Raw genomic sequence first — 25162 nt, 5'->3', positions numbered from 1 at the left:
CATTTATATTTCTGAATATCTTACTCAAATTTCATTGAGGTACAGCAAATTCAGATATGTTTTAGATAAGGAAATATTATGTAAGTCCAAGCATTAACAAGGCTTGTGATCTGTAAAAGGAAAAAATAGATATTTGAAGAAATGTTACATAGTGTATAAGGTTATTACTTAAACTAGCCAATGGCAAACCATAGGCCCTATAAATGGCTAAACTTCCACGTAAAATCAATAAATTCAACCATAATATTAAAACCAAATGATTTTTTTTCAATAAATATTTATTTTTTGTTAACAACGTAATCTGAGATTAGTTTTGAAAAGAATACAATGCTTTCATAGTCAAATATATTTTCTGCACAGCCCTTACTTCAAACATCATTATTTACTTCCCCATTTTTACCAGACCTTAACATTTACATACACAGATACCGACGGACAGAAATTTTATTTTATTATATTACATACACATATATTATCTTATTTTAGTATTCCCAATAAAAGTAAATGTATTTATTAAATGAAAACACATAGGTAATTTTGAGCCGCTACGCCTTACATATTAAACATGCGTTTAATAAGGCTCTTGTGAAGGCGTAACAGCCATTACGCAAAGTGATCATAAATATAAGAATCAAAAAGAGATGTGAATTTTACTAAAATAAAACAAAAGACGTTTTAATTCTCACAGAATAATGAAATTTAGATTTTAATCTTAATTCCGATTTACAGGAACAGTTTTGATTAAAAAAAAAAATATTAAAAAAAAAATTATTGTGTTTTTATGATTTCCTCAAATATTTCAACTTTGGAGGCCATTTTTAATGAGTAAATAACTCACCATTAAAAATGGGAATCAGGTTGTTGTAGAGCTGAGTTTGAACTTTAGACCTATGATCCATGAGTTTGCGACACTAGACACGGGATCACTGCCAGGTAATAGTATTCTAAGATTATTATTTAGCCATATAATTTCGTTTTGATGTTAAAATACTCATATTATATGTTTTAAGTGCATAGGATTCCCGTGATATTTTTGTTCAAATTGACCTCAAACTTTGCTCAACGTAATGTGTACCAATATCGCATTTGCTGCAGGAAATTTTAGAATTAAATTGATTTTTCTACTCTACCCAGAATGCATAAAGAATATACGCACACTAAAATTTTCTCAAATAGTCCAGTGAATGTTTTCTTACAGCAAATGCAAGTTTGGTAATAAAGCGAGTGATTCATTCTCTCCCTTCTCACTTCTTTATTTAATATTGTGACACCATATTTGCCCGAAACATGCCATCTTAGCATTTAATGTATATACATTATAAATTATGTGTAAACATAAGTTGTCTGTTTTTTCCAAATTTAAAAATAAGCAATGTTTCTTTTTTGGGTGATATTGTGTGTGTAACACACACGGTATCACCCAAAAAAGAAACATATTGATAACAGTGACCGTGAAAACCTTCGCACCTATTTAAAAATGAGCACTAAATGTAAAAAAAAATGGTAAAGGTTATTACAAGTTATTACGTCATTACTAGATATTGTGTTTCCTTTTACGTTACATGTATTTTTTTATTTGATTACAAGCTTTCAATACGAAATATCAAGTAGACATAAGTGAGAATTTTCCACACAATCTCTTAGCTTTCAATCAAGAAATAAAGCTGCCAAAGCTGCTCGCGATATTTGCGCAGTGCATAGTGAAGATGTTAAAAATTATTGACTTATTTGTTATAATTTTTTTGTTGTGTTCTCTTAATTTGGAAAACAACGGACAAAATTTATGTTAAAATCAAGAAACAACATCACCCGGTACCCAGGATTCGAACCTCGATTTCTCACATCTTTGAAAATGTAGATTCTTTCATATGTCTGGGACTGTCATTTTTCTCCTGGAGCATTTAAAAAAAATTGTAGCTAAAATATTGTAATTAGTCATTTTTTATTTATAGCTATCATGTGATGGATTGTAACAATATTTTAAGAACACTTTGGACGTCAAAATCTGTCAGTGTTCTGCTTTTTTGACATTTTCTAAAAGGTTTTTTGCTTTTAGTTGTCGACAGGCGCTCTTGCACTGAAACTGACAAAATCAATGGGAAAAAAGACATTTACTTAAATTAATTTAGGATTTAATCAAATATGCACCAGCACAGTATTTTTTTTCTTGCAGTACCCTACACACACAAAAAATTTGGACATTAATGACGGCAACAAATTTCTTCATGTATAATAATGATCGTAATAAGCAACCTTTTCTTGAATAATTTATTTAAATATAATTATGTTACCTGTTTAATGCAAGAAATCTGTAGGTGACAATTTGGTCAGAACTGAATTATTACACTATAATTTGTCCCCTTAACTTATACAACCTTTCTCAAAATAACAGGTTCTATTTAGTTAAAAAGACACGTATCTCGATGACACTTTATTTTATGCTTCAAAAGTAATAGCTTTGAAAGGTATTAATTGTATTCTCATTTTTGTATCGTGTCTTGCGGTTTTTATCTGTTTTCTCAAATTGGACAAAATCGAGATATGTTTTTGTGTTACTAAGGGGACGAATTATAGTACTGCTTATTCAGTTACTTTTCACAGATGGAAAAAGTCACTAAGTGTGGAAAATTAACGAATATTGTTATATAACACAACACAGGAACAGCAAAAAATTCATAAAATAATGTTTTTAATGAATAACAGGTTGACAAATTAGTTTCATAGGCCAGTAACCGGTTTCAGCTCTCTGACATTGTTAGACTGGTATGGTTTTTCAGAAGTTTAAACTATATACAGGCTAATAAAATTTGATAAAACCAATCAATAAAAATATTCAATACTAAAATAATTATTTATAAAAATATATTCAGAAAACATCTTTAACTACTTTTACAAAATACCCCCTCAGAGATACTTAAATTTCACAGCCTCTATGGGCTTAACTATTTTAAACATCTTAAGAACCATACCAGTGTGACGATGTCGCGAGAGCGATGAAACCGGTCATTGGTCAATCAAATTAAGTAGAATTTAGTGTCAACCTGCCATTCATAAAAATGTTTATTTTATAAAATTTAATTGACTAATTTGAATGTCTTAGTAAACAATTGTATAAATAATTATTACGCTAGATGTATTTAATGTCAAATGGTTTCGATTGATCCTCGTTTCTTGGGAATTTCCTTGGCCAAGTCGCTATCGTGAGATATGAAGGAAGTTTCTTCAGACTTTTGCGGTACGAGTGTCGGCTTCACCATGTCCGAGATGGGTTCAGGTACTACGGAAGGACAGGCCTTGAGTAAGTCTGGCTCGGGGTGCATCATTATCTTGGGGGAGTGCGGTCTCTCTTGTACCTGGTGGTTACAAATATAATAGGAGTTAGAACACATTCTGTTCCTTGTCAATATCAACTAGTCAGTATTGATAAGATTATTAGAGTGATTTTATTAATTATAACTACATACGTATATGTAAAATATTATGCACCTTGGATACAAATTTGAATGAGAATCCTCGTCTCTTAGATTTTAGTCTTATATTGTTATTGTTTTTCAGGTATAGGTTAGATAATTTAGTTTTCAATAATATTTCTATTCCAAATGTCACAATCTGTAATTGATGTAAAGTTGAGACAAGCATTATCAACAAAATTAAGAAAGGAGTGCTTCATCGGTTTAGACGTTTCAGCAAATGGAGAGCGAAAGAATGACTAAAATGATTTACGAGGAGAATGGAGACGGAAGCAGAAAACAAGAAATACTAAGAAAGACACACCAACTCCAACAAATACTTGAAGCTGGACCAAAGTCAAAATAATCAGCGTGCGTACATTGAAACGAGATTTTTTTAAATGGATAACTAACTGATTGATAAAATGATTATTCATATTTACCAAGGGTACAGCGTGTGTAATAACAGTTCTAGACTTCTCTGGAGTTGTGGAGATTGGCTCAAGAGGTATTTCTTCAGATTTAGGACGCGGCATTCTTGGAGAACCATCCCGAGATCTGTTTCCGCGGCTAAAATATATAAATAATCAGGTTTGTCGATGAAAATTCTCGATGGACGTTCATTGAAATTTATTATAAAATTAAAAGACAAGTGATTTTATTTCACACAGCATATACATTCTGTAATATATAGTAAATGTATGTACACGAAATGCTAATACGGCATGTTTTAGGCAGATACGGTGCTGTCACAATATTGAATTCAGAAGTAAGAAAGAAGAGAATGAACGACTTGCTTTATTAATAAACTAAAACATTGAACTAAGAGGGGAAACATTTTCGAGAAGGGAATATGGAAGTCTAGGCATTTACAAAAATGAAGCTGCTGTAATTGCACATGGAAATGACAAAAAAGAAGCCAAAATAAGACAGGGATGCTTGCTGTCGCCAGTAGTCTTTAAGGGATATTTACAGTGAGCGATAGATGAAATCAGTGAAAAAATGAGTCATAGAGAGGGTGTAAAAATACTAATCAATGCCCAGGATTGAGACTGCAAAGAAGAGGGCATTTACCTATTTTCTATGTACAACTGAATGAGTGTAGAATCAATATCGATATGTAGTAAGTATGATTGTTTATAAATAATAATGTGCCGGGGGTCGCCAACTAAGTATATTCATTCTTTCCTTTAAAAGTTATAATTTATATTTATCTAAATAAGAGTGTACATATAAAACAAAGTATTATGCACTAGCCAGAAGCGATTATTATCTTTTTACACTTAGGAAGTGAAAACTCAGAGTAATAATTCCCAACCTGCCTAAAGAGACGCCATTTGCACAATAGGGAAATATTGCTTTTTTTTACATTTTTAAAGTAATAAAGGTCTATGAAATACTGTCCACTAAAAAAATATTTTTTGCTAATTATTAGTAGCATGAAAGATATTTTTTAATTTTTAATTTTTAATTCCCGCAAAAACAATCATTCCTTCGGCCACGCCCCTAATACATAACGATTCATGTTTATTTGTTCCTCGCCATTGAATTTTGTTTCGAACATTATCACGAATTTTAATGTCACAATAACTAAGGCCAAACACGTCGCGTTTTTCTACGAAGGTATTTTTAAAGAATTTATTTTTTACATTTATGTATGAAAACATTTCTCCACTATATCCATATTGATTTTGAAAGTACAATTAATTATTCTGAATCCATTTCATATATTTAAATCGGTATTTTTAGAACGTGATATTTCCCTATTGCATAGAACAAAAGTGTAAAAACAAATTTTTGGTTGGCAACAAACGTGTAAAGGGAGGTTTCGGTTTGCACTTGCAATTCTTGACCCGAGTACCTACGGCCAATTGTATTGATGTAAACCGTAGCTAACTTCGTGATTGATAATCATAGAATGGTTTTCGTCCATATGGGCGACTCTATAAACAGGTAGTGTATTATTACTGTAAGGTCTGCAAATTCATTTCCGAGGCTTTGCATCAGTTTTCTCCTATCACTCAGCTTTAATAAATTTAAACAAACCAAATGATTATAATACAAAGATCTCTTGGTGAATTTATTTGGAATTTAACATACTTCAAAAATTTATTTTGTATCCTTTCTATTGTTTGTGAATGGATCGAGTAGTTAGGTACCCAAGCCGATGAATTGTATTCCCATTGACTCCTTACTAACTCCGTATACAAGAGTTCGAGTGTGTTTATACTATCGAAGACTTTGGTAATTCTCTTTACAAAACTGAGCGTTCTCAAACTTCTGTTCACCTATCAGCTATCGAGTGGGAACACTCGTTTAGGGATTTGGTTCTATTTCACAAAACTGAACAGTAATCTTAATTCCACCCGGACACGAGAAACTGATTGTATTTAGTGCAATGGATTGAAATGAAATTACCTTTCTCTACTCCTGGTTCTATCCCTATACATTCCTTGCTGGTATTCCCGTAATACTCCAGAAGCTGGACTCTGCCTCCGATATCCTGAAGATCCGATCAAACTAGATCTGTGATGTTCTTTACCATCAGAATTTCTGCAAAATGAAAAGATGTCATCACCGACCCTTAGATGATTTTCACTAAAATTGCGCAATAAAAAACATGCATTATTTCACTTTACAGCAACAGCTTTTTTTTCAGTTTTTTTTGTGGAACAACAATGGCAAATATTTACTACAAAACACATTATTATTTATATTAACAACATTAATTTTGTGGTTAAACATGTCGACTAATATTAGTAAATCAATAAATTGGCATCCGCTTAGATAAGGTGTTGACACAGATATGGATTAGAAGCAGAAAAATACCTGGTGTTTTCAGAGGAGCTTTTATTATTAATGTTATTGCTGAAGTATGATCCGGAAGCTTCTCGTTCGTATCCCGGAACCGGTGGAGTTACATTTCCCGAATTAGTTCCGCTGGAATCACCCGACCTAAAAGTGCAAAACCATAATTATAACTAATTCACTTATTATTTAACAATATTATTAAGATAAATACTGAATTTAACCGTCAATGGTGAAAAGATAAATATATATTTTAACAGGAACAAAGAAAATTTATTTAAAACCAACAGATGGTGGTAGTGATTTTTGGAAACTTACATATAGAACAAGGGCATAGGCAGAATAATTAATTATTTACAGCATATGTATTCAACACATTGTTTTTAAATTCATACCAACATGCTGGAATTTAGATGCTTATTATTTATATATTCATTTGAAGCTTTAAGTACAAAGATATATATATATAAAGATAGATAAATGCGCACTCAGGCGGACTTATCAATGTCTTCCAGTCAACAAAAACCAACTGGTGAAAAATCTGCAATAATTTGTACATTTTAATTAATTTTTAATTGTACAAATACACAAGGGCTGTCCGTAAAATAAAGTTTACAATGATTTTCAACAGGGTAAATTACGTTTATTTGAATTATTTAAAATATAGAAGTTAAAAATCATTTTTCCGCTACATATCTGGCACATTAAACACAATATTATTCAGAACTTACAACACTGATCAAAGACTAAAACACTCTTAAAGAACACTGAAAAAATCTCTAAATAAACTAAAGACTAAAGCTATTTAATATTTTAAAGAACTTACAATATTTGTATATTTTCGTGGGTACCTAAATAGTGAAATTATGATGATGAATAATTAAAAGGGCGACTTCTTACTAACCTTTGTAAGTGCTTTCCTCTTGATGTCACCGCCCCTGGCACATCCTTCTTTAGTGCGGCTGCGAAGCCCGGTACCCTGGCTGAAGAGGTGAACAGGGGGCGGTGCTCCGGGGGCCCGTGTTGTGAACTCCTGACTGTCACTGTGGGCCCGAGGGCGACTCCCCCCGCCGGCTGTGTCATGTCCAACAGTCGAGCAATCTGTTGCATCTTTTTTTGGCGTGCTCTCTGCCTGCCCTGGAAAAAAAAATAATTAAAGAATCAATTTTGCATTTTCTTTAAAAAAAAACTTAATGTAACGGTTAATCCAATTATCCAGATTTCTGCATATCCGGATAACGCCTGGCGCTCATTAATCCGGATAGTTGGAGTTATACTTTTTTAGGTATTTTCATTAAGTGTAATTACTTTGCTGAGTCTTTGCTTGGCTGCCATGCACCTGATGTGATCGTCAAACACAAACTTGGCCTGCAGCAGTGGCAGGGCACTCCGCACGGTGCGGCTGGAGGCCCCCTCAGCGCTGGGGGGGCGGTGGATGCGGAGGTGTAGGCAGCGGGAGTCATCCTTGTCACCACTCACCTATACCAAATACCATGCTGTTAGAATTATGACTTATTGCGTTTGATCAGCAAACTCGTTCAAATCGATTGTTTACTAAAATATTTATTTATTTAAAGATTGATTTACTCTGATATTTACCAAAATTAAAAAGAAGGGAGTTGAGTTTTTAATCACTGGTATTCTTAAATGCGTCTCTATTTTTTCTGCGTTAGTTGGTAGTCGGAACTATACAAAAAATAATAAATACACGTATTTACTTTGTGTAAAATAAGAGGTTCAAGGCTCGAGTTTTGAACCTCACTCTACCACAACTTAATCCTACTTTGTGCATTGGATGTTAACATAAGTTGTGTCCATTTTTTTAAAATTAAAAAATGAGCATTAAAATGAAAACAAAATGGTAAAGGTCATATGTCATTCAAAATAAACTCTATTCTACAAGAGTTGTGTTTTCTTTTGCGTTACATATATTATTTTATTTGATTACAAGCCTTGGAACAGTGATTTTTTAATAGGTATGCTACAAAAAATGTTTATAAATTTGTTCCTAGATATATGTAGGTACATAAAAGTAATATATTTTTTAAATGGCTACTTTTTTTGTGGTTCTGTGAACATCACCTCTCTTCTTCAGTTGCTGACAACAGAAGATTATTACCAATAATCTATCAACTCAAACAACAATTATTATTATTAACTTCGCGATATATTTAGCTATATTCTACACTATTTGAATACATAGTTCAAAAGTTTATTTAAAAATACGACATTAACATTTAGTAGATATTATGTTTAAAATGTCGACAATAAGCACTGTGCCGATTCCTTCTACAAATTAATAAAAAAGGCCACGTCAAGCGCCACGTGTCCTATGTCATATGTCAACTGTACCACATAAAAGAAAAATAGTCTTAAGGAAATCATGTTCGTAATACAATTTTTTATATTTTCGACACTTGACACTTGTGCAATATTTACACACATGTCCACTCTCATTCCAATATAACACCCACTCACCCACCCTCTCACTCACTTACACTCACACAAACACACTAGTATGTATTGTACGTGTATTTAATGTATTTCTGTGGATATCTGTCGTTGGTTTTATTCTCTGTATATTTTCTATGTTATATTTTTATTACATGAATTACTGTTGATATCCCCAATAAATAAATTTTTAAAAAAATGATTCAATCTTCAAATAATATATGTAATCTGCAAGCTTACTTAAAGAGGAAATAACATCAACTGGGCTTTAAGAATTTAAATACCACATACATTTTTGTATAAAGCTAGTTTTATTTAAGCAATATAAGTGACAATAATTTGTACTAAAAAACAATTATTTTATTTCTTTTCCCATAAATATCAAACTTTTTATTTATTTATTCATATAAAGATACATATTATAAAAAAATAAATAACATATCCCTTACTCTATGAGGCCAAGAGCCCTGTCTTGAGTCGGGATACACCAAAATAGAAAGTGGAAGCATTCATATTATTAAAGAATACCACAAATAAAAATAAGCAATTATTTCAATAAATATCTAGACAACACGCTTAATAGTACTAAATATAAATCTATGCAATGTCTCGCAGTATTATATCAAGCACCATGTGACTTGAGTAATGTATTTAAAATAAAACCGAGAAATTTTAAGGTTATTTTTGCGCAGAATGATATGATTGCTTTAAACTGTGATTATTAAAGCTGAATACATAAACGAAAAACATTTTTAACTTGATATGATGAATATGCTGTGTATCATATTTTTTGGACTGCTTGCAGTGTGAAAATCCATAAAGTTTAAAACAAATATCAGAATCAAATGGCTTTTCATCTCTAAAAATGTTAGGTTATAGTTCTAAAGCAAACAAATCCAAGTGGTTTGTAAATATGTAGTGACCTTTTTCATAAGTAATGTTAAAATGAACTTTACCTCTAAATCTTGTAGATTTCCAACCAATTTAGCCACGCCCCAACCCAGTCTCTTCTGTTCGGGTTCTACAAGTATGATCTGTATTGGATCTATCACCATGAATCTTCTGGATTTCTGACCATCTTTCAATACTATAGTGCAAGCGATGAGATCAGAATTATCTGAAAAAATATTCAATGGTAGAAAGGAAATTTAAACGTATCATCAGCAGATATTTTAAATGGCATTAAATTTTTTAAAAACCATTTTACTTAAAACTCCCCATCGATTAAACCCCTTAGCATATCATGCCTTCGTTTTGTAATGTTGTTAATATACCTTATCTCCACTCTTAATACAACCGAAATCGTATTACATTCTCGTTTCCGCTATTTATAAACAAACATTCTGTGACTCTTGTGCTGTTTAGTAATAAGTATGTTTTAAATTTACATAATATATTCAAGCCCAAAGATAAATAATACATTGATTTCAAAGTTTTGGATAACTTTTGGCATCTTTTGAAAAGTAGTGAATTGTCTAAAACCCAAAATTAAATTTTCAGTAATGGTTTAAAATATAATTAAATTTTACAGTATTAATTTACAATAAATACATGACACTGCTTTCATATTCGCGTCCCGACTTGCTAGAAATTGATTTATTCCACATAAAACTTTTAAACTTCCTCTTTTCTATTGAACCTTTGTTAACCTAGCCGGACCGAAAGTGGGTATTCGAATCCCCCATAGACCGATTTGGTCAATTTCACTTTATGTACAAAAATAAATAAAATACACGAATGAGTAAAATATATGTATGCGAAAACATTAATAAGTTATTGCACGGTCATAAACACTTCCAACGTTTTATTCTCCTGATGCCATATACAAGTAGGCGCTGGGGTCGTTTGGTCTCCCGTTCGGATCATGTGTAATTTTTGGATGCTTAGTGAAGGAAAGGTTAAGTTGGGACTTACAGATGAGTTAAAAAGTAAAATAATTGACATGTAAAATAATTCAAAAGTACATTAATGTCACTTTTTTATACACCATTACAGTTTGCGAGTGAATTTAGTAGACGTCATTTAACAAGCTGGGTTTGTATTTTGATGGAAAGTTAAAATTTATCTTAAATTTTATCTACAAAGTAAAATTAAGTTTTCTGTTTGAAAAATACAATATGTGTTGGGGCCAAAACTAAATTGAGCAATATTTCGTTAATTAAATAATTCTTTACAGAACGCATTTAAATTACTAACTTCGTTCCGAAGATTTGGCGGGTTAAAATAATACTTTACAAAGAACGCTTTATTGGTCAATTTTGTATACCGACTAGCAATTTCGAATGTTATTGTTTTGCTTTGCAACATGTTTATTTCAAAAGTGTCGTATATTGTGAATTATTGTTTTATGCCCTTTTAAATGTTGTCTACTGTAGTTGAGATATTTATTTGACTGTGGATACTTTGGACCCTTGTATTTTTTATGTAATATTTCAAAGAACCGGACATTTGTCCTGTGTTAAGATCCTAGTTTAGTTTATTGTTTCTTGTCATAGGATGTCACATATAATTTAATTTATTGAGGAAGAGAAATCTTGTAATTGTTTGAAAAGGTCTTAGAAATATTTTGTTTGGCAGTAGAATATCAGTATTTTTTTATAGAATGCAATTGAAATAGGTTTTGAAAAGCTTGTGAGAGAGGAACAAGCTTTAGTCTTCTTCTTGAAGTCTGCAAGTGCGCTTGTAGAATTGCTGACGGAAAGTCAGACAGTAGCAGGCGAGGAGTGTACGCATCCTCGAGTGTTACGTGTATTAGGTAAATGTGTACCTATGTAATCATTTAAAGAAACTGCGGTTATCTTTTAGAACAGTTACAATAATGATTATTTCTGTGACATTCAATAGTGAGCCTCTAGAGACGATGACGGAAGGTCCTAAGTGACAGGCGAGGCTTGTACGCATCCTCGAGTGTTACGAGTTGCGAGTGTGAGGGTGTGATTGCCCTGTGGTTTTATTTGAGCTGATTTGTGTATTTAATGACTATGTGTCCGCTCAACTTTTCAGATTATTTTCAATTATGATTTATGTGACATTGCGAAATTAGAAAATAAATAGTATTTTGAAGGAACTGTGTGTCTTTTCTTCATTCGCATGTCACCCGAGATTGGCGAGACCGTCGAAGCGAGAACCCTGCACCAGCTGGCGTGAACAATATGTTTACATATTTTTTTTTGAAACATGTTCAATCACCGGTTACCGACAAAGATACTTTGAATTTATATACAACTATACACACTGTCGTACATAAATATGGATGTTAGTTTATACCGTCTCCATATGTACCGACGAAGATAGCAATCATAATCGCGGCTCTGACGTTTCTTTCAATTGTACGTTGTTACTGCTTATGTTTTACAAAATGTAATCATACAATGAAGATCTTGCTATTACTTACTTAAGTCGAGAACATTTCCGATTTGTACGTAGGAGAGTGGATTTGTTAGAGGAAGTTGAGTATCTGGTTCAGCGTTTAGAGCTAAGAAGAGTTCGCGGATTAGGAAGTAAGCTCGGATCGCCCAACGAGCTCTTTCACCCTGAAAAAAAAATTAGGATAGTTATTTGGATACTAAATTATGACTTCAATGGAAGCGCGTACTCCTTTCCACAACTAATCACTAGTGTCTTTTTTCAGTTTCGCATATTCACTATCAATTAAAAAAAAACACCAATTCAGCAATAATGTAATATTTCTTAACAATCAAACCGCAAAAATAACAAAACATAGAAACTTTAAAAGCTTTCATTGCATCCCTCACTGCAGTGTTGTCAATTTGTGATCAATCAAATGCACATGGTCGGTACATTCACCTTGTTCTAGTTTCCCCGTATGACGGTGAAGGAATACAGTGTCGGTTCCAAATTGAGACCGCGGCCATACTTCCCAAATCTCGCTTTGAAAGGAAGAAGAACGTAGCAATACAAACAAAACAACTACAAAAACCCCTATACATCTAGGAAACATTCACCGAATTCGCCCAATACAAAAAGCACTCAAACAACAAAAGAAAAACTATTTATTATAACTAATTAGAGTAGCTACATGGGACAAATAAGGATAGTTAATTATGACATATTAGAATATTTATTTATTAACACTTTCACCCAAACCCTTCAGTGTGAGAAAATTACTTATAATAATTGTATAATTTTATACAAAATTTGAAACAAAAAATAACTAAAAATCTACACTATACTATGAAGATTGGAGAGGGGAAGGGGAAGTAAAAAAGAAGGAAAAAGGAAAAGCTCAAATATTTGGATAGTGACATTTCAATCTTGACGTTTTTACATAATGTTTGTTTACCAAACAAAAAAAGAAATAAATAAAGAAGGCGTCTCTGACATTAGTGGGTAGATTATTCCACAATAGAGCGGCTACTACTGTGAAAGAGAAGGCAAAAAAAATAGAGCGGTGAATGGGTATAAAAAGGGTTCTCTCGTCACTAGAACGAAGAGATAGCCCATGTTGTGATAAGAGGTTGGAAGAGCTCTCTCAGATAAACAGGCCAAGTGGAATTATTAAAAATATTGTGAAGAAGTGATAGAATGTAAATGTTCCTTCTAATGCCTACTATGATACTGAGCCAGTGTAGTTTCAATGCGGTCAAATTTGCGAAGATTAAAGATATAACATAAACAGACATTCTGCAATCGTTCCAACTTATCAAAAAGTTCAGAATGAGGAAGTTCAATGGTTTTTTTTTTTTTTGTTAATAGACAATTAAACTAAGTGAAAATTTTTTTTTTTTAATTTTTATATATAGCATTATCAGCGCTACGATTTTTGAAAGTTTTGTATTTCTGAAATAACTCCGAGAGTAACGTCAGAGGTTCGTTTCCGCTTATTCTCATTCAGTTCTTCCCATTGGTCCAGAAGCGACAAGCAGACCGGAAATCTTCCATAGCTCTCAGATCATAGGTTGATTCACATGAACCAGTGACGTCATTCAAAGTAGTGCATTTTTATCAAAATATTTTTTATTATTTTTTCGGTACATTTTCAAGAAACTTTTACCCCGCGCAAGAAAACATTTTTTGTATCCAATTTCCCGTAGGGGTGAAGTTCCTCATTAGCATCTGGGTAACATACACCTGAATAACCTTTGGACTAATGTTTGCATAATATTGATAGAATAGTACTTAAGACAAACTTACGTCTCCACAAGGCAGCCGTTTTGTGAAGGAGATGCCAGTCATGGGAGTTCCAGTGGGAGGTAGGAGAATGGCAGCGTCCATGCATAGCCATTCCACGTTCAGGGGACATCTTCGCATCTCACAATATCTGTAAATTAAATTATGTACATCTATATCTTCTTCATATCTGGGAGGATTTCGTGGGTGGCTGTCCGGTTTTGAAAGGATTAGCCGACTTTTGTCGTTTCCAGGGAGCGTCGGATGGCTTTCGATTCTCATTGTTGTTTTTATCTTGTTTCTTATTTCACTTTCGATCGGTTCGGTTAGTTTGATGGTTTGCAATCTGTCGTGGAGGCTCCTTTCTTGCTCCCCAGGTGCAGGACGATCCTCATCTGCTGCAGTGTCAGCAAATGCAGTTAACTTGGGATGATAATAATTTGAGGATGGCCACTGACAAGGCGATATCTGTCGCTGCACACGGGAGTGGCAAGGTCTAAAGTCCGGACCTGATAGGTAAGTAAGTATCTGGGAGGATGGAGTATAATGCTCTATGTATGAAACAAAACAGAATCCATTTCATTTGTTCATTTGCCCAACCAATCGGAAGCTGGTTTCACCCGCGCTTGGGCCAACGAGCCACAAGCAACAAACACTTGGGAATCTGAATTTTATTTGTGTACAGATCATAATCCATTCAAGTCTATGCGGATGAAAGTACAGTTCTGTTAGTAAAATACAACCAGAATCCTGGACGAGCATTTTTAACTCGATGGCTAAACTCAGGTAAAAATCAATAAAAAGATAATCGAGTGGAGAATAGTCCGCCTCGTGGTGTACTGGTATGAGCACTTGTCTACCATGGCCTACCGGGTTCGATTCCTGCAAAGGTAAATGTTTTTTTTCACAGCATCTTTCCTTCATCTTCATAATAAAAAAAACTATTCATATGATTTACTTAAATATTTCAATTTTCAGACCATTTTCTTTAAGTTGTAAATAATCTTATAAGAAAATGGGAAACAAGTTGTTTGGGACCGGGATTCGAACCTCGGACCTCCCGATCCAACAATATCATGGGGCGGTGCATAAAAATACATTAAAAAAAAAATAGAGTTGCATTAACTTCTTTATTGGCTAAATAAATTGAACAATAAAGATACTTACTCATCTTCAAACATGTCGAGGAATATCTCCTCACTCTTGTAATAGTTGCGGACCAGTCCAGCGGAGTGCTGGCGGGCGGCTTCCACCGCTCTGGCCCTGCGGTCTGGGGCAGTGGGGCCCCTGGGGGGAGGATTCGGGCCTCCGGCGGGCTGCACCCCCCCAGCCGCCTGCGCCAGCAACTTGAGACTGAGCTCCAGACTAACTAGACGTACACGACAAGCTGAAAGGAGAGTCTTCGATTAAAGTTCGATTTTTCACCACCTGACTCCAGGCCCGGGTACTGGGAACTGACTCTCTTAGATAGGTGTAGATTTTCACAGTAATTGTTATCAATATGAGACAACTATACCTAAAAGAAGCACTTACACACTTCTGGTCGAACAATGAGGAGAGGTCTCAGCAAAATGTCCGTATGAGGTTTTCCCAGAGCATAAATTATGTCATACCCAAAACCCATACGACTTTTGGTCAGAGATATCTCTCATTTATCGCACCGAGAGTGATCAATATTTTGGAAAAGCGTATTAAGCTCTTAAGGACAAAAACTATTTTCAAGAAAGTAGTTAAGACTGTAGTCTGGTAAAACGAACGCAAAATTAGGAAATCATACGATTTTGCCATTTTAATATGAATATTTTAGTTACATAAAACTTTTAAGTTTATTTTTTAACAGAAATACCTTTAAAAAAATATTGTTTTTATCTAATTTATGTTTTTTTATTATTGCGTGATTAAAAAAAAACATTTGTTTTAAAATGGCAAAATCGTATGAATTCCTCATTTTGCGTTCGTTTTACCAGACTACAGCCTTAAGGACTAGATTTTCCTTAGTGGGAGGGATTTGAGTAGGAAACTCCTTGATGATTTTCCGAATGTTTGAGTTTACTGTTTACCATATTGATGTGCCATATATATATATATATATATGTATTTAAAAAAAAAGTTTTTTATGTTTCTGATCCTATATTTGTGGTGATATAATCATGTGTCTAAGAATGTGTACGTAACAAATGCATTACTTAAAAATTGATTTATTTTTCCATCTGTCAGATTGTCGAAGACACAAAATGAACATTTCATTAGTGTTGCCAGGGTAGTAATTTTTTTACCCTACTTTGCTCATTCTAGTGAGAGAACGAATGAAAATTGGATCTCGGATTAAACAACTCTATCGTGGACATTTGACTGACATTATCTTTAAAACATCAAATATTATTTAACACGATAAAAAAATATCCGTTTTATGTAAAATAAAATTTGTCTTATTTTTTAAGTTTAAAGTTCATTAATTCAATTATTTTAATTAATCGACCCTTTACTTATCTACTCTGTTGTGTCAATCAATATTTCCGCGTGCGCAATAAAATTTTAGAGAAATTAAAATATTGCTTTTTTTTACCTGACATTTGTGTTATAATTATATTTTTTCCCATCGTGCAACATACGCGACGGCATCTCAAATGCGCGCCGCGAAAGTGAGGCATAGTGGGGCAATAATTTGACACAGTCCAAAGTATTCAAATATGATTCTACGCTCCTTCTGGACTATTCTTAATTTTATGGGTTATAGGTTCTATACTACAATATTTCATTATTCCTGGACTGGCACCTGAAGCGTAAGACTGATCACCTTACCTTGAAATTGGAGTGCCAATTCAGTGCCCTACGCACAACTCACAACAGAGATGCAGAACATTTTCGAGAAGCAAATATGGACGTCTTCTAGGCATTTTGTAATTGAAATTTTGAACTTACGTGGTTGATAACTTAGCTGCACGATGTTGATGAGTTTGTCGACGAGAGTTTCGCTATACAGTGGAGCAGCGAACAATGGTCTTGATGATGAGCTGCCAGATTCAGTTTCTTTCTCCGGTTTGACCGCCGGCATTAAAACAACATCAAGAACATCCGGATTTATGCCTGGAAGCCAAACACAAAAATATTAACTAAAAAAGTTAGGTTGGATTTTGTTTTATTCCAAATTTGAATTTAGAATTGAAATGCTTTAAAAAAGTGGGTAGGTACCTAAGAGTAATAACCTAATAAAACCATTCTATGATTATTGACCACGAAGTTAGCTACAGATTACAGCAATACAAGTACAAAATTGAGTAGGTATATCAAATAACAGTAAGCGGCCTACGCATTGAATGTTAAATGCTTCATATTATTTAATATTCTTTTTAAATAATATTATATTTTACACTTTCTTTAAATTAAAATAAAATCAGTAACCAACTTGCCCACCACATACTGCACACCGCATCTGGAGGACTTACGTCTCCCTTACGGTGTCCACATATAACGAAAAATTGCTCATTGCCGAACGATCTAGCATGAAAGAAGGTAATCCAGAAGTTACGAATATGTAAATCATTTGTTTGAGGAAAAGAGGAAGTGAATTCTTCACTGACTGAGATTAAACTCATTGAACATGATCGATTCGCAGAAACTATTACAAAACTTTTCATAAGCCTAGAAATTCTTTTTGGATGCCAGCAGAGCTGCAATTACAAACGCTATCTATACCTTCCTCGGTATGGCAAATTTAGATCTACCGACATGTCGATACACGTTTTTATTACGCCATCTCAGACGTTACATGATCGAACTCAACCAATAAGTGACGCTGAAAATTTACTCTGCGATTAATGCTAAAGAAAAAATTAAAGTATGGCTCTTTTGTATTTTAAATAGACTTCTGCTATCACAGGTTATGCTTTTTATTAAGTGTTCACTTTGAAACCATTAAAAATTCAAATAAATTGCAATTAAAGCAAAAAATACTCGCTTGAACATGATTTTAATGATGTTTGACAATTCCAAGATAGTACGGCTAACTTTTCGTATGTCTGCATCTACTGAGATATTACAAAGCCAGCTCTATCGGCATCTCGATACGTGCAAAGATAGGAAAAATATATTTATTTTTCATAATGGCAATGTTGCCAAACCAAGTATAAAAACCAAACACACTATCTCTGCATCTAGTCACTTTGGTGCATAGATATGTGTACCGTGGCATACGCGTCGCCTTGGTACATATTGATGTACCTACCCAAAACTCGAAGGTAGAGGGTTGGTAGTGTATTTTTGTCATTTCTCAGGAGAATTCATCTTAACTATACCATGGTTAAGGCATGGCGTCCTAAACTTCTGATTGTAATCGCGGCCCAGATCTATATCCGGCAGGACCTATAAAAGGCCCACATATACAGGGTGTTCTTTAAACCCTGTCACATCCGAAACCACGATGATTAGTATGAGAAAGAAGACATATTGGCATATTCAAATAATTTTTTAGAACGACTAAAATCTTAAAAAATAAAATATAGAAAAAAACAAATGGTGGGGAGGGGGGATCTATATTTTATTTTTTAAGATTTTAGTCGTTCTAAAAAATTATTTGAATATGCCAATATGTCTTCTTTCTCATACTAATCATCGTGGTTTCGGATGTGACAAGGTTTAAAGAACACGCTGTAGTATCGAGAAGCTCTATTCGGTATTTATAGAGAGGAGAAAAGGACAAGACCACAGGATGTGTACAGAAGATTGATTAGGATATCCGCAGCAGCACGAAGGGGAATCAAAAATATTAAAAACAAATGATTTATCACCACAAAATCACTGATCAAAAAATGTATGAAACAAAGATTTGTAAGTGCATTCACTAAACAATTTCATGCAGTTAGATTAAGATATCTTACCAGCTTTTATATCCGAGACGGCATGAAAAATTTACATAAAAATTCAATATTAATATCAATGGATAAAATACTAAATTACTGATGCGCCATTAAGGGAATTTTTCAGGAGAGTCCTTTAAAGATTTTTTAAATGAAAAATAAACATGACTGTTTCAAATGTTGAAATAATTCCAAAAAATAAATAGACATAAATTTATATTATAATTATCATAATCAACGGAGGCCACGGTGTCCACAATATGGTGACACTGACACATATTTAAAAGGACTTCCGGTTTAAGCTGCGGCTTATTACCGCTTCGGAATTTGACACCAGTGCGATCGGGGATAGTTATATAAAACCACCAAGTTGAAAAGTTGTTAAAGCTACGTAGGATAAATATTTAAAAAACTTTTTATGTAAAACGATAATTTGTAAAAACAAGTCCAATTTTTTTATATAAATCTGTTAATTATATGAACGTAAAAGAGGGTTTTTGATGTAACCACCAAAATTTACGTCCGATGTCTATTGGAGTCAGACTCATGCGACACAGCTTGAAATTCTGAGAAAGGCTTTGGCTTGAGTGGCGCATCAGTCATTTATCTTTTTTACTGTCAATAATTGCTTTTATTAAAAGACAAATATTTTGAAACAAACGTAACCCTCTTCAAAGTAATTATGAATATAGATTTAGCATTGTAATGGATCAAATTAATACATAAGAGCATGTCCAAACATTTGTGAACATGTTGGATTTTCTCTCTAGGAAGTTATTAAGATCTAAATTTATTGAAGCTGAGAGCGAAAACATTACAGGGCTTATGACCTGTCATGTATACGAAGTATAAAAATTAAACAGTATTTTCAGACGTTACCTAGTGAGTGGAATAATTCAGTCCGATGAATCTCACCCACATCAGTGAAGGTCTCAGCTCTTTTACTTCACAAAAGTCAACCTACGGAAGAGTTGAGGAAATGTGGATGTTTAAACATGGTCAGAATGGTGAGTGTTACATAGTGTGTAAAGTGGCCACTCAAACTAGCCGATGACAGGTCAGGAGCTATGTAAGTGCCTAGACTTCCATATACCCTTCTCAAAAATGTTTTCCCTCTCTGTTGCAATAAATTTAGATAATACGTAAATTATTAGTTTACATAGGCACATAATTATTATACTGTTTTTATATAAATGACCGAAGACAGATAAAGCAAATCGCCAATTACTATGTACCAAATAACTAAAATATTTTTTTAATTTTTTTATTGAAATTATGAATAAAAAAAGCAGATTTAAATAGCTTCTTTTTTTAATGAATAGCATATACTTTTATTAAAATTTCCTAATTTTTTGGTGAAAAAATTGTGTTCTAATGTTAGCACTAATTCTTTATTTTTTGATATCTATCGTATTCTTCCAGTAGCCTTTATTGAAATTAAAAATAAAATGTATTCTCACACACAGGCCATGCCTTTGTGGGATATTTTTGTGTTTATGTAACAGTGTATTTTGTATTTAAAACTTATGTATACCTATTGTAAAATGCAAAGAAAAAATTATAACAAATAATTTATTTAAAAAAACTTATTTTAAAATTATTATTTGCAGAAATGTTAGGATTTGGATATTTACTTCTTATTATTGTCTGTATACGCGACCAACTGAATTTGCTCGTTATAAGCATCACTCGTTATACCAGAGAAAGGTTTTTAAAATCTAATTGCCATTGCATATTGTCACTTTTCAAAATTATAATAAATGCTTACAAACATACCACTTTCTGAATTTCTAATTCAGAAAAATAAGCATTCGTATTTTGTCACAATGTTGACAATGTGATAAGGAAATTGAAAACTTCTCCTCGAAAATAATTGCCACTTTTTTACAAATTGAAACACTTCTGCTTGTTAGTAGTCATGTTTAAAATTCAAATGTTAAGTTTTAACTTATCTGACCTCACCCACTCGTAATGCTCATTATGCATTGACCATGGAACATAAAACTAAAAAAAAAATTGTAAAAAACCCCTGAAACAAGGATGTCATTCATAAACTAACAAAGAAGTTGTAAATATTGTAATGTGGTGCCGAACCTGCGCTTACAAGTTCGGAAAGCGTGGACTTTTTACATGCAATTTAAACCATAAGTGTGATGATTTGTCAATGTTGTCGGCAAAAACACCAATTAGGTACTTAGACACTTACATAGTATCATAAACGTAAACCGATCCCAATGCCCAGCGGCATCGGTAGTAATTAATCCCCCGTTTGGATATTTTTACTTAGGTTCTTATTTCGAAAATTGTGTTTTTAAACAATTGAAGAGTTTTTGCTTAACTGTTGACCATATTTTTATTCGGCATGTCCGAGAAAAAGCTCGTTATTTATTCTTTTTTTTCGTATTCTTTTTTTTATACAAAATAATGTTCCCTTACTGGGGGACACTTTATAGACACCGGACATTTTTTCACCTTTGAACGGAAAATTTTGCATAAACCCAGTAATTACAGTGCACGAATAATAAAAGAGGCAATTGAAATACACAGACACCCAAATAACATAAACAAAGACGACGGGCTGAAATCAAACTCAACATGGTTCCCAGCACTACATACTACAAAAATGAATAGAAATGTGCCTACTGTTGACTGCGACACGGTACAAATTTCTAGTACTTTTACTACTTTTTTTTATACAAAACTCTCAGTTTACCCTGAAGATGGCTCCTGCAATGGTAGCCGAAACGTCGGAAGAAATCCAACACACACGGTATCACCCAAAAAAGAAACAAATTGATAACAGTGACTGTGAAAACCATCGTACCTATTTAATGAATTTTTGTTTGAAAATACCCTAACAAGGCGAAACAATTGTCACGAAATTTTTGTTTTTATATTTGTAAAAATAAAATAAAGTATTCAGTAGGCTCAAATCAGTGTTTGATTTCTTGTATTATAAGTTTTCATATTGATTGTGTATACATATTAAAAAATGTGCTATTTTTACGATTCTGCTATCATTTTTAATTATAAAATGATAAGAAATACAGTTTTCACTTTTATTTATGGCACCTGCACACATCCCAGAGCAACACAATACAGCCATAATTTTGAAAGTAGATTAAAAAAAAAAAGGTTATCAAAAAACGACTGGAAAAAACAATAATAAAAAATACTAACCTTTGTTATTGATAAGCGCGTACAGTAGACACAATGCAAAAAGTGCGATATAATCATTTTCTGAACAGTCTAGAGATTTGAGTATTGTTTCTAAGAAAGGTTTAGTTTCAACTACAGGCAGCTTCCTTTCCTTTGTAAAGCTAAGTTTCCTATGTTCCGCCACTGGGGTATTTGTACTAGATTGGGCTATTTTTTCTTTTTCTTCATCTGTGATGTTTAAATAAGATTCCTGGGTACTTCTGGATGCATTCGATCCGACGCCCGAGTCAGGCAGGGGCGAGTCTGGTATATTTTCCCTCCCACCAGTCAAAGTAGCGTGAAATTGGTTAATTAAGCTATGGTTTAAAGTTGTGTCGCTGTCGGAGGCGATCAAGTCTTCGGAAGAGTTATTCCTAGTACTAGAGGCTTCGCTCGCATGCGACGTTGAAGGAACAGAATTAGAAATTAGATCAGGATCCAAGTCGCAGCTTGACTGGTCATTAAAATGATCCCGGTCACCGTTATCACAACTGTCTTCAGATTCTAAATCTTTATACCTGTACGCACTCGTATTACTAGCGAGCGATTTCTCTAAGCTTTCGGACGGCTTCGCGAACTCCAACTTAATGCAGCCTTGCTTACTCTTAAGATAATTCTCTAATATTTTCGTGGCGCCTTCTTCGAATACTGAATTGTTAGAATGTAAAATTATCCAAGCTAGTGCGTGAACCAGAGGACCGTGGGTGATGATAAGAAACACCTGGGAAAGAAGAAAAAGGGATACTACACAGGACACTCTGGGTTTTTGTTCTTCTTCGTAGTCATCAAATCTCGAAGACGATGGTCGAGAATCTTGGTTTCCGAGGTCTATGCCCTTTTGCTGGAGTATATCGGCTAAGCTCCGAGTTATTGTCTCTATATGTAATATCTGTTCGGAGTTGGTAGTGCTCATTAAAGGTTTCTTGCTCGCTAATCTTATTCTGTGGGCGGTGTTGCTCGTCAGCGAGTAAATGTAGAGGGGAATGAGCAGTTTGTGGAGGAGATGTTCCGTCAGAACTTGATTAAGATCCGGGATGTTGAGACAGAGTATGTCGTTAAGGTAATGAAGGTGGTCTAAGTGTTCGGCAACTAAGTCATCTAACTTTTGTTGTGACTGATGGCTGTAAACAATGATAATTGCATGATTAAACATTAATTTCAGTACATGCATGGTTAAACATTGTTTTAAATAGTAAAAAAAGCACAGTTTACTTACTCTGCGTCATTTCTCACACAAGAATCAAGCTCTAAGATATGTTTTCCAATAAACCAAACAAGATTACTAAAGTAAGGAGCGGCAGTTCTGAAAAATTAATAAAATTATACAAATTAGTTTAAAACACCGAAAAGGATAAAAAGGGCCACTAGGATTTAAAAACTGTGATTAGTTTTCTGGATAGTTTATTACATTAACAAAAAGTGGGAATTCGCAAGATTATAATTCATTTGCTGTTTACATAGGTCAAATCATATAGGTACACACATTACACATGGTTTCATTTATTTATGCATTATTATGTTAATTCATAGCATCTTAAGAACATGAAGGATTTAGATTGTTGAGGTTGGGGCTGAGTTTGAGAAGACAAGAGGTTGGTATTTGATGCGTATTTATTACATGGCGAATAAGATACATCATTTGGTTGTGTAGCATGAGCAGAGCGGCGATGATGGGTTGAAGAGACTGCACTTGAACGACATGCTGGAACTGAGTGACTGCGTCGAGATGGACTGAACTGAACTGACTGATTGACTGGCATTGCCACGCCCTGAGGTCTCTTTATAGGCAACGTTCCATTGTAGTTCATTTCTTCATGGTAGGGATGATGGACGACGTGAATATAGTGCAGAACGATGCCCCCGATTTTATGTGCAATACTGTTAGAGTTGCATTATAATGTTGTATTGGATTCTATAGAAAATGATGACATTGCTTTCTTCAGACATCATACTATTTCAGGTTAAAAGTTTTAGCATGTGCGTGTCATCAATTATGGACTATGAACCCTACAAACTAATATAAACTTTTAATGACATTACAATTTTTTAAGAACATATTTTTCAACTTAATTTGAAATATTTCAATGCTTTCTATTTCTTTAGGTAATTCATTGCACAGCTTTACTCCCTTATACTATGAGTTTTGAGACTGTATTTCTCGTTATTGGTAATCTAATCTTTTTTTTATCCCTAGTTTCATATGTATGACACTGTTGGTTAAATTTGATTAGATTTAAATTTTATTTGTTGCTTTACTGTGAGCAAGCCAATTTCTTTGTGCATTCTTTCTATATTAAAATACATATTTCTTTTGAGTATAATCCTAATTGATTTATTTCGAAGAATTTGATATTTTTAATTTCACCTTCATCATACAATTGATGAAAATTAATTTTTAGTATATACAGTGGATCCCTATATTCATCAACCCACATATTCCTAATATTCGATAATCGTCACATTTTGATGACAATGTTATTCCTCCCTATTCCTTGTCACTCCTAACCTACAAATGCATTTAACGAGATTTGACATATTATAGGAACAGATTGATGACAAATATAGAGGTGAATAAGGCATATTTGTTTTTTGTTAATATAAGAAGAATGTCTAATCAATATTTATAAACTATTTTATCTAGCTTGTATTATGTATAACAAAGATTCAATTATAATTATGAAATTTGAACTAGCATGCTCAAATAATCATAATAACAAAATGCTAATTAAAAAAAGAAATAGGAAATGTGGTACCCAGCTATCTCACCGTGTTCCTGAAACATTGACCTATAAATACACAAGCCCTCAAAAATGATGACACTTAACTAATGCCCACGCTCAGTGCCCAACGCGTATTTATTCGTTCTTCGACCGCCAGCTAGATGTGACATTTAGAATCGAAACCAAAATGATTAACAAAGCTTAAAATAATTCATATTCAAATACAAAGATGCGCCCTTGAGGTGATTTTCACAAAAACGGCGCTATATAAATTATCCAAATAAAAATATTATTGTGGCGGGTCGACAACGACGGCACGAGCCGAACATTGCCGAACGCCGACGTAGAGCGTACGAACGGGCCAAACCGGCTTCGAGAAAACTACCGGATTCCGACCTCACCGCACGCGTCTTCGAGGCACAAAATTACCGCCAATTTAGATTTACCAACTTCATTTTATTTTGCCTAATATAGTTATTAGAATCCTTCTTTCAATGTGTTAGCTTCAGTAGTTTAGTTTCGTGAATAAATCTTTGTGTAAAACGTAAGT

General features: G+C 33.6%; 1 protein-coding gene across 2 annotated transcripts; it reads right to left on the bottom strand.

The window, feature by feature from the left end:
• Nucleotides 1-277: 277 nt before the first annotated feature.
• Nucleotides 278-23385, bottom strand: ema (C-type lectin domain containing ema). 2 transcript variants are annotated; one of them, XM_088231740.1, is made up of 13 exons: nucleotides 23109-23385; nucleotides 21875-23013; nucleotides 16761-16925; nucleotides 15006-15225; nucleotides 13863-13989; nucleotides 12103-12241; nucleotides 9665-9825; nucleotides 7566-7736; nucleotides 7162-7394; nucleotides 6279-6404; nucleotides 5868-6002; nucleotides 3893-4019; nucleotides 278-3353 (listed from the first exon to the last, which is right to left on the bottom strand). In XM_088231740.1, the coding sequence occupies exons 2-13, from the start codon at nucleotides 22803-22805 to the stop codon at nucleotides 3144-3146; spliced, it is 2745 nt and encodes a 914-aa protein (XP_088087866.1). In that variant the 5' UTR covers nucleotides 22806-23013; nucleotides 23109-23385; the 3' UTR covers nucleotides 278-3143. The 2 variants fall into 2 exon arrangements, with proteins under 2 accessions (XP_088087866.1, XP_088087867.1); XM_088231741.1 differs by having other exon boundaries at nucleotides 3893-4007.
• Between the last annotated feature and the right edge of the window lie 1777 nt (nucleotides 23386-25162).

This window comes from Micrasema longulum, unplaced genomic scaffold, assembly GCF_059751315.1.
Source record: "Micrasema longulum isolate JH-2025_06_02 unplaced genomic scaffold, ASM5975131v1 h1tg000908l, whole genome shotgun sequence".
Classification (NCBI taxonomy): Eukaryota; Metazoa; Arthropoda; class Insecta; order Trichoptera; family Brachycentridae; genus Micrasema; species Micrasema longulum.
This window is presented reverse-complemented; position numbering and strand designations above follow the sequence as displayed.